At 27.7% G+C, this 16100-nt stretch overlaps 1 protein-coding gene across 1 annotated transcript; it reads right to left on the bottom strand.

The window, feature by feature from the left end:
• Window positions 1–293: 293 nt before the first annotated feature.
• Window positions 294–14759, bottom strand: LOC135924220 (collagen alpha-1(III) chain-like). Its single transcript, XM_065459268.1, has 14 exons — window positions 14668–14759; window positions 14084–14153; window positions 10963–11244; window positions 10793–10895; window positions 10417–10574; window positions 10119–10247; window positions 8406–8531; window positions 8068–8193; window positions 7780–7905; window positions 7406–7565; window positions 6753–6970; window positions 6400–6579; window positions 5998–6250; window positions 294–809 (listed from the first exon to the last, which is right to left on the bottom strand). The coding sequence occupies exons 1-14, from the start codon at window positions 14757–14759 to the stop codon at window positions 334–336; spliced, it is 2499 nt and encodes an 832-aa protein (XP_065315340.1). The 3' UTR covers window positions 294–333.
• Between the last annotated feature and the right edge of the window lie 1341 nt (window positions 14760–16100).

A 16100-nucleotide genomic window follows, 5' to 3' on the forward strand; every position in this document is an offset into this window, starting at 1 on the left:
TTTATTCTAATATTTTATTATAAAATTGGTAAGTACAAACATGAATTTACTAATTATGGTAAACATTTATATAATAAAATTTGATTATCACTAATAATAAATAATTATATAGACAATACAATTGAAATGCTACTATATAAGTGCTAGATAATGATAATTAAAAATATAAAAATAAGACAATAATCTCTTTGAATATGTTGATTTATTAAATTTATAGAATTTTACGCTAAACTTTTAAATCAATAAATCAAATGTTTTTTTAAAATCAATTTATTGAAAATAAAAACTGGAGAATTTATGTAGAAATCAGATCATAGCAATATTTTTAACATTTTAACGCGTGCAAACGACGCATGGAATTTCATACCCGCTAGGATATTTATGACAAGGTAGATTACCGCATTCACTCTCGACTATGTAAATAGCTGCCCCGCCAAAATCGTCCTGGTTATTGGTTTCCCCTTCTGGGTCGGAATCAACGCAAACATAACTCGTGCGAGTGTGCCTAATATTGGCGGACATGAGGAACCCGTCATACTCTTTGACAAAATTGTCCGGACACTTGGAATCCCCAGGCATCATTAGCAAGGCATTTCTACGGGCGTGACACACTGCGCAAGTGACTGTTAAGCCGTCTAAAGACGAACCCGATCTCACTGGACTACCATAGCCTAGTTTGAAGACGGCACCAAATATTTTGGACTTAGAATCAAAGGCATCAGTATAAGACAAAAATTCAGGGCTTGTTGGTAAGCATTGGTAATCACCTCCACTTCCAGTATAAAAGTAATGACCTGTGCCGACGTGACCTGTTTGTTTAAATACGATTTATAAATAATAATCTCGTTCGATTATAATATCTTGTTTTATCCTAAGTTTATAAAAGGCTTAAAAAGTAAATAATCTATTTTTAATACCTTATACTTAAGTTTATTATTTAATTTCAATTTATCGATTAGTAACACTTAAGTTCTACTAATTATAGATATAATATTATCTAGTATAATAGTTAAAATCAAAATATTAAAAAATACATAATAATTTATTTAATTAGAAATATTTTTAAGCTATATACATAATAAAAGAATTCCATATAAAATAAAATTATTATATAAAGAGACAAGGCAGTCATGACAAGACCTACCCTGGGAAACTGGGTTCTATGACGGAATGGTTTTATTTTTTGATAGACAGCCAATTAAAAAAATTTAATTTTTAAAAAAAATATTCTAGAAATATATTATTTTAATATACTGTAACAATTATAGTATTCTAATAGTTATCTTAAACCTTTCACGGTTCTTTAATCTGTGCGCCATTAAAATGAATGCAGTTATTTAAGGTTTGAGGCATTAAAAGAAAAACATGTTTTAATGTAAATTATTTGCAGTGTGTGAATCATCTAAATATACAATCTGCTTAATTTATATATATTATCTTCATATGTATGCATTTTCCTATTATTTTAATTATTTTATTTTATATTAGATATGTTAATTTTAATATAATTTTATTTGATAGTAAAAAAAAAATGTATCAAATAAGGAAATTATATAGCCTAATGTTAATTTATTATTTTCTTTTCATTCTTTTAAAATTCCCTCTCCGATTTATACCTAAAAAATGAGGAATCAAATCGAATATTTGCATTTTTATGTATTCATATAACTACGAATAAATTACTTTTATATTCTATGAGATAACATTATTTGATTCGAAAATTAAATACAAATATTTTCAAATGTGAAAAAATGTATTATTAAAATTTAAAAAAAACGATTTTATGTGAAAATAAGATTAAAAAAATTCCTAAAGGAACATGTAGCTTCATCTACGAATAATTCTGAATTTGTAAATAATTTTGAATATGTTTATAAAATTTAAATATTTACGAATAATTTCAAACATTTAAATATAATTTCCAATATTTATGAATAATTCGAATAGCTTAAAATTATAGGAATAAAATTATTTGATAGATAATATATTTTCATTTTTCTTATTCAAATTTTCGAAGTGAATATATTATTATTCGTATTTGTAATAATCTAATAATTAATTTGAACATAGCAGAAATATTTTTGTAGAAGTTTAACATGTACATTAATATTATTAATTCAATATATAGCATATCTTAGTCAGCTTAGATTATATTTAAAACTTTTTTCAAATACCTTTATCGATTAAAGGTTACTATTAGAAGTGAATAAAATGTAGCAAATCATATTTTCTAAATATAATATGTATATCTACTTATATGCGCCATCTATAAGCACCTTATATATAATAGTATTTATTCAAGTTTTTATTTCTGTTATTTTTTAAGAGAATTTATTATATTTATTATAGAGATTAGCGAGTAAAAAAGAAAATAAATTTAACTTAAATTAATAATAAATAAAATCAAAAAATAAATTTACTAAGGAGGGTAATTTTATTTTAAAGGGATTAATTATGTTAAAGGGGTACAAAGGCATGCTTATTTTAAATTTGATTTTAAATTTTTTCATGTCCTAATTTATCTTGATAATTTTTTCCCACTCTAGTACTCAGGGACAACTATAATTACCCTCGATTTTTATATCGCAGGTGTTTTATGGATTTCACCCTTATTTATTTTCAACCTTGCCATCTAACCTATATTTTATTTCTTTTAAATTGTTTATTTGATTCCAAATTAATCATCACATTTTCATATATATTGTTATTTTCCGAGAGCTCTCTTTAATTTGACCTTATCTTTCTACTTTCAACAAAATACGGGATATACTGTGTATGTATAAATAATTAAATTTCACTAGCAATTCGCCCATCAAAGATAATGAGCGAATTAGAAAATTATCCTTTATTTGATGAGTGTTTATTCAGAAATTTTTGATTAATTTGATAAAATAGATTAGCGAAGTATATATTTAGTAGCTTCTTATAAACAAATATTTGTAACATGCAGTCAAGCCGTTCTGATTTGGGCTCTTGATAATCGGGTATGTCTCTCAAATTCCTATTAACTACTATTAGAAAATGCTTTGATAAACTGGGCAACATCTACTTTGAAAATTGACAGATTTTTAATTTTTTGTCCATTTGCGTACCTCTAAGTAGACTTTTGTTGTTTTTGCATTTATTCATTAATTTATATTATAAAATTTATCATCTTTCTAAAACTATTTATATCAAATGGCAAAATTAATAAAGATATGACGAGTTATCGAAAAATTTAGATTTCCTAAATTTTAAAATCATCACACTCAAAAAGAAAAGTTTTAATATTTCTGAAAGAACTGTTCATAATATTCATAAATCCAAAGAAGACATCATCAAACGCCATGCAAATAAAACATATTTTACCAAAAAAGATAACATCTTATCTTATTTTATAAAAAATTTTTATTCTTATTTTGTACAAATTTATTTGTATAAATTTTGTTTTTTCCGACAAATGTGTTATTTTTCAACTTTAAAATCATTTTCTAAGCACGGTTTTTTAAATTTAAAAATCTGAATCAGATTTTACCAAAATTAATTCCATCATGTTTAAAATTCCTACCTTTTGAATTTCGGACAATTTTGCCATAAACGTTTGAACTTAATATAATTTGTATTAGTTTTTCCATACATTTTTTATATAAATTTATCAATGGTTCGGCAAAACGGTCTAAAATTCATAAGATAGGTATTTCAAACATTATGGAATACATTTCCGGTAAAAACAGATTTTTATATTTAAAAATACGTGCTCGAAAAATGATTTAAAGTTGAAAAAATAACACATGGCTGGAAAAAACACATTGACGCTATATATACAAAATTTTACTTATGATTTAATTAATTTAAAAAAAATATTTTAAAATGATTGCATATAATCTCACTTTTTGCTAAACTAAGAATAACAGATGGATAAATGTTTTTTTATAAAAAGTAAAAAGTCTTGAGCAAAAATTTTGGTTCCAACGGTTAGAAATATGCAAAGTGAATTTTTCACAATCCAAGCCGACTCGAGCCCGATTTAAAAAAATTTCAATATAAATAATGAGGAGTCGAATTTTTCAGGTTTTAAATAAGTCCTCCAATCTTCAAAGGCCCTACTAGCCCCCTGAAAGCGATCTTTTACTGCTGAGGTAGCAGGGATAGCTGAGAACTTAAGAGCCAAAAAACTTAAATTGGGAAAGTCTAATTAACCTGATAGTGATGTAAATAAAGTATGTAATACACATAAATATAATAAAAATAGTTTGGTAAACTGATTTTGTGTAAAAAAATAATATATGTAAAATAATAATTGAAAATGGCATGTTAATGTTATTCATATTGACATCATATATTAAAAATATTTATATAAATTTATCGGGTCAGGTTGGGTTTCGGGTCGGCACATCCCAACCCGGAGCCCAGCCCGAACACAAAAAATCATATGTGTCCGAACTTGACCCGAAGGTTGGGTCCGGCTACTGACAGCCTCTGGAGACCTCTACAAACGGTGCTCAAATTAGACAGGTTTAAATGTATTTTAAAATCTAAATATACTTATTTTAAGTTAATGTATCATAAATATATCAAAAAATTGCTTTATATGCACAATAAAAAATCTTTACGATTATATTTTATACATTTGTATTAGTAATTTATAATCTAAAAAAAATCAATTTTGCTAAGTAGGTTATAGAACAATAATAAATAAGAGATATGCAAAACTCGCACTTAGTAAGAATAAATTTTTTAAATAATAAACTATTAATTAATACAAATGAATAAAAGTGTAGTTGCAAATTTATTTATTGCTCATTTAGGCAAATTTTGAGATAAAATTTTATGAAACAATAACTTAAAATTAGTATAGATTTACAAATTTGTTCCAAATATTTGTTCACATTAAAGGTACTAAATATATACTTAATTAATATATTTTAGAGAATAATTTAAACCCTAGTTATATGCAAAATTTGAGAAAGAAAATTTTAGGCCAATTTTTGTTGAAACAAATTTGGCATCAGAAGAGGAGCACCCCTTTCCAATAACATATTAATTCCTTAGGGGTGATGGATCAGTCAGAAGTATCTATTTAATCTTACAGTGAGGTTATGCATCTAATATAAGATTCATTTCAGTAAAAAAAAAGTTGATCTGACTTGCCTTATACCAGCAAAACAAAGGTATAACTAGCTTTAGCATGTTGCCTTTCTAATAAAATCAAAAACATTATATTTATCTCACCCCAATAAGTGGTATAATAGCATACTAAATTTAATAAGCTTTGTTCGAAGAACAATGAAATCTGATTTCTCACTGTCACATTATAGTCATGATAAAATCTATTAAGGAAAATTTTACATCCGAAGTGATTCTATATTAAAAATATTTTCAGAACAAGGCCAATTTTATTGAAAAAAGGATTAAAATTACAAAAAAAAAATTGGTGATGAGGCGGATGATAATAAATCTTGTCAGATTTGGAAATTATTTTATATTAACGTATAGAACTATATTACTATTGTATATGTGATATAGATATTAACTCAATGAATAACTATTCATCAATTATCAAACCGATTTTGAATTCCTATTTAACATTCCTTTAATATTGCAAAGCCCTCTAAACTATAAAGATATAAACAATATGTTACTATCTGAAGAAGTTTAATTTAGCTCTCTTCTGAAGAAGTTAATTTAGCCCCTTTTATATTTTTTAACGACAATGCTCGCTCACCAAATCGAATTTACTTTTCTGAATATATATATTGTGTTGCCATACGATTTTTGCTAATGCTATGAAATATCTTTATACTTTATAGGATATTAAAACTTGATAGACTTATTGTGCTAAATAATTTAAGATAGACTGAATAATTTATCTATCCTACCAATATTTTATCATAAGAATCAATTTTATATCATTTGTTATATGAGGGGGGGGGGGAAATGATATTATTCCCGCTAGAGGAGAAAGAGTAGGCCACCTCTAAGATACAAATATTTTTAATTTAAAAAAATGTTTAATACCATTGTATAATAATTCAGCAGTATGAGGACACCCCCTTCTACCGTATCGTATATAAGTAATAGCGCCATCTCCTTTTGGTAGAACAGTAGAGCCGCAGTCACATTTGTCGTTCTTTCCAGAATTTCCCGCCTTACCAACTTTTCCAGGCTTACCATCATTTCCAGGAATGCCCCTTCTGCCTGGGTTGCCAGATATACCTGTGATCCCCTTTTCACCTGGTCTACCATCGTTGCCTGGATTACCATCGTCCCCCTTAAGCATTGTTTCAACAAGTAAGATTCATAATGGAAGAGGATATAAGTTTTCATAATATAATTTTGCTTGATACAGTTTAATCAAAAAATTTATTTTTTATTGTTTGCTGAAAAAATTGAGAGATAATAAATGAATTTATTTATTACAGGGGCTCCAGGAAGTCCTCTTGTTCCAGGTATTCCGTCTTTCCCTGGGTACCCATCTTTACCATGAAAACCTCTAGGGCCTTCATGTCCCCTTGCTCCTTGTTCGCCCACTGGGCCTACTTCACCCTTCCTACCAGGACCACCAGGTCTTCCATCATTACCCCTATCTCCGGATAGACCCTGATATTCATATATTAAATTACTTTCATAATTTGTTATTTACAATAGTGAATCATGTGAATTATAAAAGTCTAAAAAATTATCATATGTATTCGTATGTGTACTATAGCTATGTAGCTGGTTAATTTTTTAATTAAATCGTTTCAGGTAATTGATAATTTAATAATTTTAACCGGTTCTCCTGCCAACCCATTATCCCCATCTCTTCCAGGTAAACCATCCTTTCCAGATTTTCCATCATTACCAGGTTCACCTGGTGCTCCATCTACACCATCTTTACCCGGAGATCCGGGTATGCCACTTATTCCTGGTCCAGTAATTGATAAACCTGGTTTGCCAGATTCTCCATCCCGTCCTGGCTCTCCGTCAATCCCATTTTTACCCTGAATACCTATTATTTATCAAATGAAATTGCATATTACAATTACGCTATTCTCAAAGAAAGACTTTTATATTTATTTTATAACTTTTTGTAAATTTTTTTAAACAATCCAAATATTTATTATTTTTGATCATTTAAATGTGAAATTTATTCAATCTGACAGGAGAATTCATGGGACTCAATTCCAGCTTATGGTTGAATTTTGGTTTCAGGAAGATTAAATTTCTTTAAAATAGAAGTAAATTAAAATTTTGTGAGATTTATCCAGATAAAAAGCATTTTTAATTGCAAAAAATAATTCACCATTATTAAAAGGTTAGAATATTAAAGAATTTTCTACTTATTAAATTTTCCTTAGATCTAATTTGTAAGGAAAAATATAGCGGTTAGTTACAAATTTATTCAGATTTCACAATGTATGTAATTTAAATGGCAATTAAGGACCATCTTTTCCATCCAATCCATCATCGCCTCTGAGCCCTGGTGAGCCGTCAGAGCCTGATTCTCCATCTCTACCAGGGTTTCCATCAGGACCGGGGATCCCATCTCTGCCAGGTGTTGCATCTATTCCATCTCTACTCTTACCTGGAATTCCTGGTTCACCCTTTGTTGTAATTATTTTGTCGAAATAAATTATAATTTTAAGTGACAGATTTTTTAAAATATAATTAGTATTTTTATATGTTATTACCTTATTTGCACACAGGTTAAAATAAATTGAGATTTTCCTAGTTTTAAGTAGTTTATAAGTTATTAGTTAATTTTCCCATATTTAAGTTGTTAAGATTTTTTAAAAAAGAAATATTTATTTTTTTTACTGGAATGCCATCATCGCCAGGTATGCCGTCTTTTCCTGGTTCTCCTTCTTTCCCTGGTAAGCCATCATTCCCTGGAGATCCATTGGGTCCCTGTTTTCCGTCGTGACCTTGATTGCCAGGAGGTCCCTTATTTAAAAATATTTGAAAAGTTCTAGAAAATATGAGTTAATTGAGTTCAATTCTAAACACAATGCATCAGCAGTTAGTGAATATTATTCTAATCTTATACTTTCATCAATGAAATTTATTGTTTTATAAATAAGGTATTGTATAACATTGATAAGTTACTTTGGGCCCTAACTTCCCGGGAATACCATCTTTCCCAGGTATTCCATCGTTTCCTGGAGTTCCATCTTTACCTGGATTTCCAGCAGCTCCAGATTGCCCGTCTTTTCCAGAACTTCCTGTGGGACCCTAGTTTATTTATAAAATGTTGGGCTACATAATATATATTAGATATACATTCTTTATTCATTTATTAGGTTTATTAAGAAATCGCTTTGAACCAAAAATTTTCGCTCAAGTTTGAAAATACAGTCATGTCAAATACTCAAATTAGACAATTTGCATTGGATATAATTTTACCAATATAAAAAAACATTTGTTATAGATTTATTTTGTAAAACTTTTATGCCTGGTCCTCCAGCACTTCCCGGTTTACCATCAATCCCGTTAATCCCAGGCTTTCCATCATTACCTTTTCGACCTGGCGTTCCAGGGGTGCCAGGAATTCCTGATTTTCCCTCCAGACCCTTTAGTATGAAATATTATTTTGATGCAAAAAAAGGATTAAAATAATTTCTATTTTGGAGATAAATATTATATGCTACTATAAATTTTTAAATTTTATGACCATTTTTTTGTCGCGTTAATCTTTAAAAAATTTTAAAATAAATATGATGTATCATAACATTATAAAAACAATATATAAAAAATAATAATATCTACTTTCAAAACAAATAATATTCAAAAATATAATAATATAAAAATCTTATCATAGACGGTTAAAATATTAACTATTTTTTAGTTGGGTTTCCAAAAAGAGCCATAGTTATATTTGAACATATCAATTTGCATTGACGTAAAAAGAGAAATCCTCTTGATTCATTAGTAAATTTTTTAGCATTATTTTAAATATTTGTTTTCCTTGTTTCGGATGTTAGTAAAGGATTCGAATTTTTATCTGATGGGAAAGATGAGACACAAATGAAGTCCAAAATAAAAGAATTTGCCTGACTCCCAAGAGATTGTAGACAATCCATGTGGTCTCAGACTATCCTCTGATGATAGATTAGTAGGTTCGAAAATGTTTAGGATGTGAACAGCTTTTAGGATTCAACTTATTATTAGATTGATTGAAGTATGACATAGCGGCCTTGACTATATTAACAATTAAGTCCTTGCATTCCCTTAGAGATGATCAAAGTGTTGTAATCAGTACAATTGTGTGGGTTGACAATGCCACATCCTAATTGTGTAAACCTATGGCTACTCTCAATTGCTCATCTGATAAGAGATTACCAAGGTTTGAAATTGGAAAGGCCTCCAACCATTCCCCCTAGTCTGTCGTCGAACTGAAACAATTGTATCAAATCTAATGGGGGATTGGATAGTATGTCGGCAAGAAAGTTATCTATAAGGGGTTGGAAATTTATTTATGGTTAATAACTGATGGATAAAGGGTGTCTACCGAAATACTTTCGGGCCATGTATTAACTAATAAAAGGTTGGTTAGTGAAATGAAACTAGATATCATGAAGCTGTTCATCAATCTAGAGGCAATAAAAGAAAATAATGATATAAGATGGAGTGAAAGAAGATCTAGCCCGCCAGATCTTGCAGGTACTTGGGAAAGAGTCCAGTTAAAATCTGTTGATTAAATATTTATTCAAAAAATTTTAAATTTGACTGCAATTTATCAGTAAAATAGTGTTTTTTTAAAAAGAGGAGCACCTAGTGATGGCTATAAGAATATTAAAAGATAACCCAATCTAAGTTAAATTTGTGTTTTACTTAGAAACTAGATTATGGATGCTAAATAAAAAAGAAGAGGAAGGATATTATATAAAATGAGATTAATAACATTGATTTTGATTCTTATTCACTTATTCAAAATAATAAATAAATATAAATTCTTAATAAAAAAACCCTAGATTGAAACCGACTCTATATCTAAATACATTGTCAGTAAGTCGGATATTTAAACTTATTTAGAAATAATTTAGAAATAATTTAGAAAAATTGGCAAAAAAATATGTACTGAAATACACCATTTACGATCAAATAAAATTAAAAGATTGAGAAATAATATATATTTTTAAAATATAGATGAACATTACCGGAGTAGTTATGGATTGACCTGGTAAACCATCTTTTCCAGGATCTCCTGAGTTACCCGGAGATCCGGGTTGTCCAGATTTTCCATCAACTCCTGGTTTCCCATCTGACCCTTGTTCTCCAGTAGGGCCCTTTAATTTTAAGATTAGATATAATAAAGGTATATATAAATAAATACTGAATTAATTATTTTTTTCATTGCAATCTGAACTATAAATAAACTTATCTTTAATTGTTTACCTTTAAAATATTTCTTTGTTATTTAATTTTTCATATATTAAAATCTAAACCAGATATTACCTGCCCTCCATCTGGTCCTGGTCTTCCCGGATTTCCATCCCCTCCTGGTTTACCAGAATTTCCCGGTTTACCATCTGTGCCTTTACGTCCTGGAATTCCATCTTTGCCCGCTGGGCCTATAGGGCCTGGTTCTCCATCTTTGCATTCTTTGCATGCCGCTAAATTTATATAAGATGAACGTATTATTGCATGCAATATTACATAAATCTCTAATATTAAAAATAAAATTAGAAATTATAACTAGTTATATATTGTACTGGGTGTTTAATGGGTACCAAGAATTAAAAAGTGGAAATTTATTTTAGAAAAGTATTACATTTTATGTCTTCTTTATTAATTTAAGTACAAGTAAACGTAGAATAAGATTATCTTATACCAGGAGCTCTATACGAAAAGGGGGCTTTCGGTCTATTCCAAACACTTCGTTTCTTTCTTGTAATGACTGGTGTTTCAGATTCTGCTAGTTCCCCTACATCTTTCTACATTGACAAACAAAAAAATTATAGAAATAACTCCCTAAGTTATAAATTTTTTTTTAAAATAAACTCGTAATTCGGAAATTTTTGTATGTAAAAAATTGATGGTTTGTTGATTTTGGAAGAGTTTGTGCTTCAAATTGGTCAGCAAATTTTGGTGTTCAACTTTGATTTCATCTATTTGATAATAAAAAATTGGTAGTATAATGCAGCATGCCAAAGTAACTATCAAAAAGCATATGAAAGAAACTGCCGTCAAGTTTTTCCCGTTGTTTTTTTCCCTTATTAAATTAGATCCTGATGGATACATCTTTGGATCTTCTTTGGCGTATAGCTGAATGTTTATTAATTTCTAAAAAGTTATTGTTTTTAAACAAGAAAATGAAAAATGAATGAAAAATATTTATATTTACTTTTATGAAAACGATATGACTTAAATAATCATCCACTCTAGGTATATTATGTAATATTGAATGTCTATCTAGAAAATGAAATTTGTACAAAAAAATTTAGGAAAAATAATTATTTATTTAAAACAATATACTATATATATTATAAAGTTTAAAGTGACCTAAATAAAAAAAATATATTTGTATTTTTAAAAAATACTTTCTCCAATAAAATATAATATCCTCTGACTTTCTTTTTTTTTGACCGAATATGGAACAATCCCCCTTAAGTGATGTATGTGAAATTTAAGCTAATTTCTGAATCTAATTAGCACACAAATTTATTAATTTTTTTTTATAAAAAGAATTTAGTCCAATTTTTTTAGGTCATTGTGTTAAAATTTTCAAAAATAACAAGTTTTCAAACTTTATATAAGAAGATTGATATTTATTATGTTTCTAAGTATATTATATATTTAAGATTAAATTTTAAAAAGTGATATTTTATAGTGATAATTAAAAGTACAAGCTATATTGAAAAAAATCATTTTATACCTCATCACTTTACACTTACTTTCAAGACCTACTTAAGAAATATATGTTGATTTAAAAGAGTTAAAAATTAGTATTTTAGTAAATGTGTTTTGATTCTTAAATATAAATATATAGGGAAGACTGGTTGGTTTTAGCTCGGGGCACGTATTGTCTTTCAAACTAATATACTTTGTGAAGATTTGAGGTTTCGCATAAAGCAATCTATATAAATTTTAGATGGAACTTTTAATTTTCATCAACCAAAAAATTATTTTTAAAATTTGTTAAAAATAATATATGTCCTTCCTTTATTATACTATAACATATTTTAGTTATATTCATTTAAATAAAGAAAGAATTGCACAGAAAAAAATAAAATATTACAATAGATTTACTAAAATTTGAAAATAAAAAATTATATATATTTCATCTCAGGCTACGTACAAATTTGATTATAGTAAATTACCAAATAATCAACCAAATTTGAATAGAATGATGTAGGTAAGTCTATTTTGTATAAATAAGAGCTAAAAGCTTTCAATAGCTATTTTTAAACATAAAAATTTGAAAATCTGTAATCAGGTTAGGACAGTTGTATTTTAATGCATCATGTATAAAAACAAAATTCAATTTTGGAGAAAGCTTTATATAAAAATGTTGTGGTAGTATATCCTGAAATTAAATTTTGAAAAATTGTTAAGACCTGCGGCAGGTTTTTCAGCTTAACATAACAAATAAAGACGCTGCTTCTGAAAACTTTCCCAGTCTTTATGAGACCCAGACATTAGATCCCAAAACCAAAAAAACTTCAGATCAGACTAAACGCCCGATGGGATTATTCAAATACCTGGAAGGGAGACCATTACTTGTATTGGGCTATTCTTGATCCTCTGGCCCTCTTCAACCAAGCCCTTAACATTCAACGGAGCAACAAAAAATTAATATATTGAGAAATTTTAGATGATAGCATTTTCATACAAACATACCTACCTACCATAGCACGTTGGTTAACTCGCCCTATCATTGTCATAATGGATCTCCTACCGAAAGATTCCCGTTCATTTTATAATTTTCCTTTTTATAGATAACACAAGGAAATTCTTCAATAAATAGATTTTATCTTTAACATATTTTGGTAACTATTATTTTATTTTGTCAATCAGTTTATTACAAACTTCTTCAAAAAATAGTTTTGATAAAAAATAACTCTGGAGAAAAATACTATCTTCACTGAGAATAGGTCACAAGTGAAACTTATTTGGCAAAAATATATTGTATAGGTGTTAGAACAAAAAAATGAAAATGGCAAATCTTTTATGATATTATATTATAATTAAAATTTTACAATCCCCTTTATTATTTTTTGTCTCAACCCAAAAAATACTTATAAAATAATAAAATAAATTCATATATTTTAAAATTGGCATATATAAGTCATTGTTTTTATTTTAATGATAAAACGATTTTTATAGAAAAATATTTTGGAACATTATCTCAATCAATATGAATGTTCTTGAATAAAAATAGCAATAGTCAAAGTAATATAATATTTTATCTACTAAAATAATAATATTAATAAGAATTAGCCTATCCAGTAAAAATTAAATTATAAAAAAACAAGCAGTCTCATTTTGGCAGATAAAATATTTAGAAAATTTTGGCAAATAATTATTAATTACTAAATCTAACTGAATTTAAAAAATTAATATGAGTCGAGAATATAAAAAATTATTTAAAATAATTTACTTGTAGTGAAAATGGTATAATCACAATCTTATAAAAAGATGTTTGATATGTGGTATTATATTGAAGAATATAATTGGTTTCGGTGAAATCAAAATTTCTTTTTATTATTTTTTAAATTTCTTTGTTACCTATATTAAATGTAGTTAGTATATAAAATTATCTTCGACCAAATTTCGATATTTACCATATCAAATATAAAATAAATGACATAAAACTTTTCGTGCTAGACAAATTTTTTTTTATAAATGCATCATTTGATTATAAAAAATGTTATATTTGTTTATGGAGGGGGGGGGTGTTGTTAAGAGCCTTTTTTTTATTATCATTAAATTGTCAAAATGAATATATTAAATCATTTTTAATATATATTAACTCTACCATATCTTGCCACCCTTCGAACCTTAATCCTAAACACTTTCCAAGGTTGGTTTCAGAAAATATGATTGATTAAAATTGGGATTCTAACCAATGACCTTAGCTACCAATCCACTTAAAACGACTGCAATTTATTTTATACATTACCGGTAATGTGCGTAATAAGGCCATACTTTTAGGCAATCCGTGTAGTTTCAGTGTAACTTTAAGATATAACCTATAAATATCGCAAAAGTTCATGATAAAATTGTCTGAAAATTACAAGATAGGTATTTTGCAAATAAGAGAATACATTTCAGCAAAATCAGGTCTTCATCAAAATGAGCTCAAAAAAATATTTTCCAATTTTCCAACTTTAACTCATTTATAGTGCGTACAAATTGTGCGTTGCAACGCTGCGTTTCAAAACGCAAGCAATGCATTTTAAATGCATTCGTTCAAATTGAACACATTTCCGTTTTTCATTTAAATTATTTTTTTCAAAACGTAAACCTGCTTGCGTTTTCAAATTTTTTTGAAGTGGAGAAATGAAAACACCATCAAAAATGTAAGAATATATATAATTAAATTATCATTTATTAATTATTTTAGATCATGGAATGAAGAAATAACAAAAAGATTTAAATGTTGGAACCTGAAGAGGTTATTTGGAATCAGGCGCATCCTGATCATAAGAAGACATTCTCTGTGATGGAAAAGCTTTCCATCATAGGAATTAAGTTAAATAATACTCAGCATCGATTTGTTTGTTACAGTTAGTAACTTTTGGATTAATATCCTCATATATGAGCTCCAGTATATAAGAAAATGTCGCTCTTCTCATTCTTGTATAATTATAAAATTGCGAATTTGTTAAATCGCCTTTAATATTAATATATTCCGAAAAAAGATTTCTTTTAACAAATATTTTGGACGTCTTGCTCTTCTTCCTTCCTTTATTTCTTTGTAGTAAATACAAAGCAAGTAATTTTTTTTGTTTTAAATTTAAATGTTTCATATTGAAAAAATAAAAGTTAACGCATCAATTTATACATGGCTTCGTTTACGTTTTTTTATATGCGTTTTAAAACGCTGCGTTGCAACGCACAATTTGTACGCACTATTACTTATATTTTTTAAATTTAAAAAAATTGATTTTTTGGCTGGAAATATATTCCAGCATGTGGAAAATACCCACTCTATAAATTTCATCAATTTTATAAGATATTTCACATATTGCCTGATTATTCACATTGCCGGAAACATAAATAGCAATTTTTTTACAAATTATTAAGAAAATCTGATAACGAATAAAAATAAAATTTTAATATTCATATTTAATTTTTGAAATTCCCCCATCCCATATATACTAATTCCAATCGGGGGAGATAGGGGCTATATGGCAGGTGTTTATCTCCTTTACGATAAAATTTTATTTTATTAAATTAATTGCATTAGTGGATAGCCTCTTAATTAGAGTACAAAATATAAAAAAATGTCGGTTCTTCCTTTTATATTAGTAAAGGTAGGCTTTTTACTATTTACTAACGAACCCTGGGTAAGATGGCAAGCCCCTTGAAATTAGATGGCAAATATCTAATTTAACCACCAATTTATTTACTTTTTTTGTTATATTTAATATAAATTTTAATAATTACAAAGATACACTTAAAACAGATGATTCCTGGCACAAATAAATGCCTATTCGGGCTAAGTGCATCATATCAAATCTTGGCGCTACTAAATTACAATATTACTTCCCTTCAAATTTTACCAAATAATTTTATTTTTTCTACACCATAAATATTATTAGTAAATAAACGAAATTTAAACTAGAGGTCTGTAATGGGCGGATTTTAATCACCACCAGTTGTTGATCTCTTATCTAATACATCAAAATTGGCTTAAACAACCATACCATACCTCTACCCTCATTTTGCTTCTATTTCTTCCTACCTCACTCCTACTCCTATTATATTTTAATGAAGATCTTGAGTCATCCCCCCCCCCCCCATCCCTCCACTTGTTAGGTAGAAGTATCTGCTATCATGATTAGAATAGATAGTGAGTAGACTATAGGCACATTACGATTCCGAGACTTACATCATCATGTTTGGTAATGTCGTCATCTAAAAATGGTTTCATAAAATATCAATGTTTAGTGGATAGATTCAACAGAAGAAAA

Source organism: Gordionus sp. m RMFG-2023, chromosome 2 (genome assembly GCF_954871325.1).
Source record: "Gordionus sp. m RMFG-2023 chromosome 2, tfGorSpeb1-WG-v2, whole genome shotgun sequence".
Lineage (NCBI taxonomy): Eukaryota > Metazoa > Nematomorpha > Gordioida > Chordodea > Parachordodidae > Gordionus > Gordionus sp. m RMFG-2023.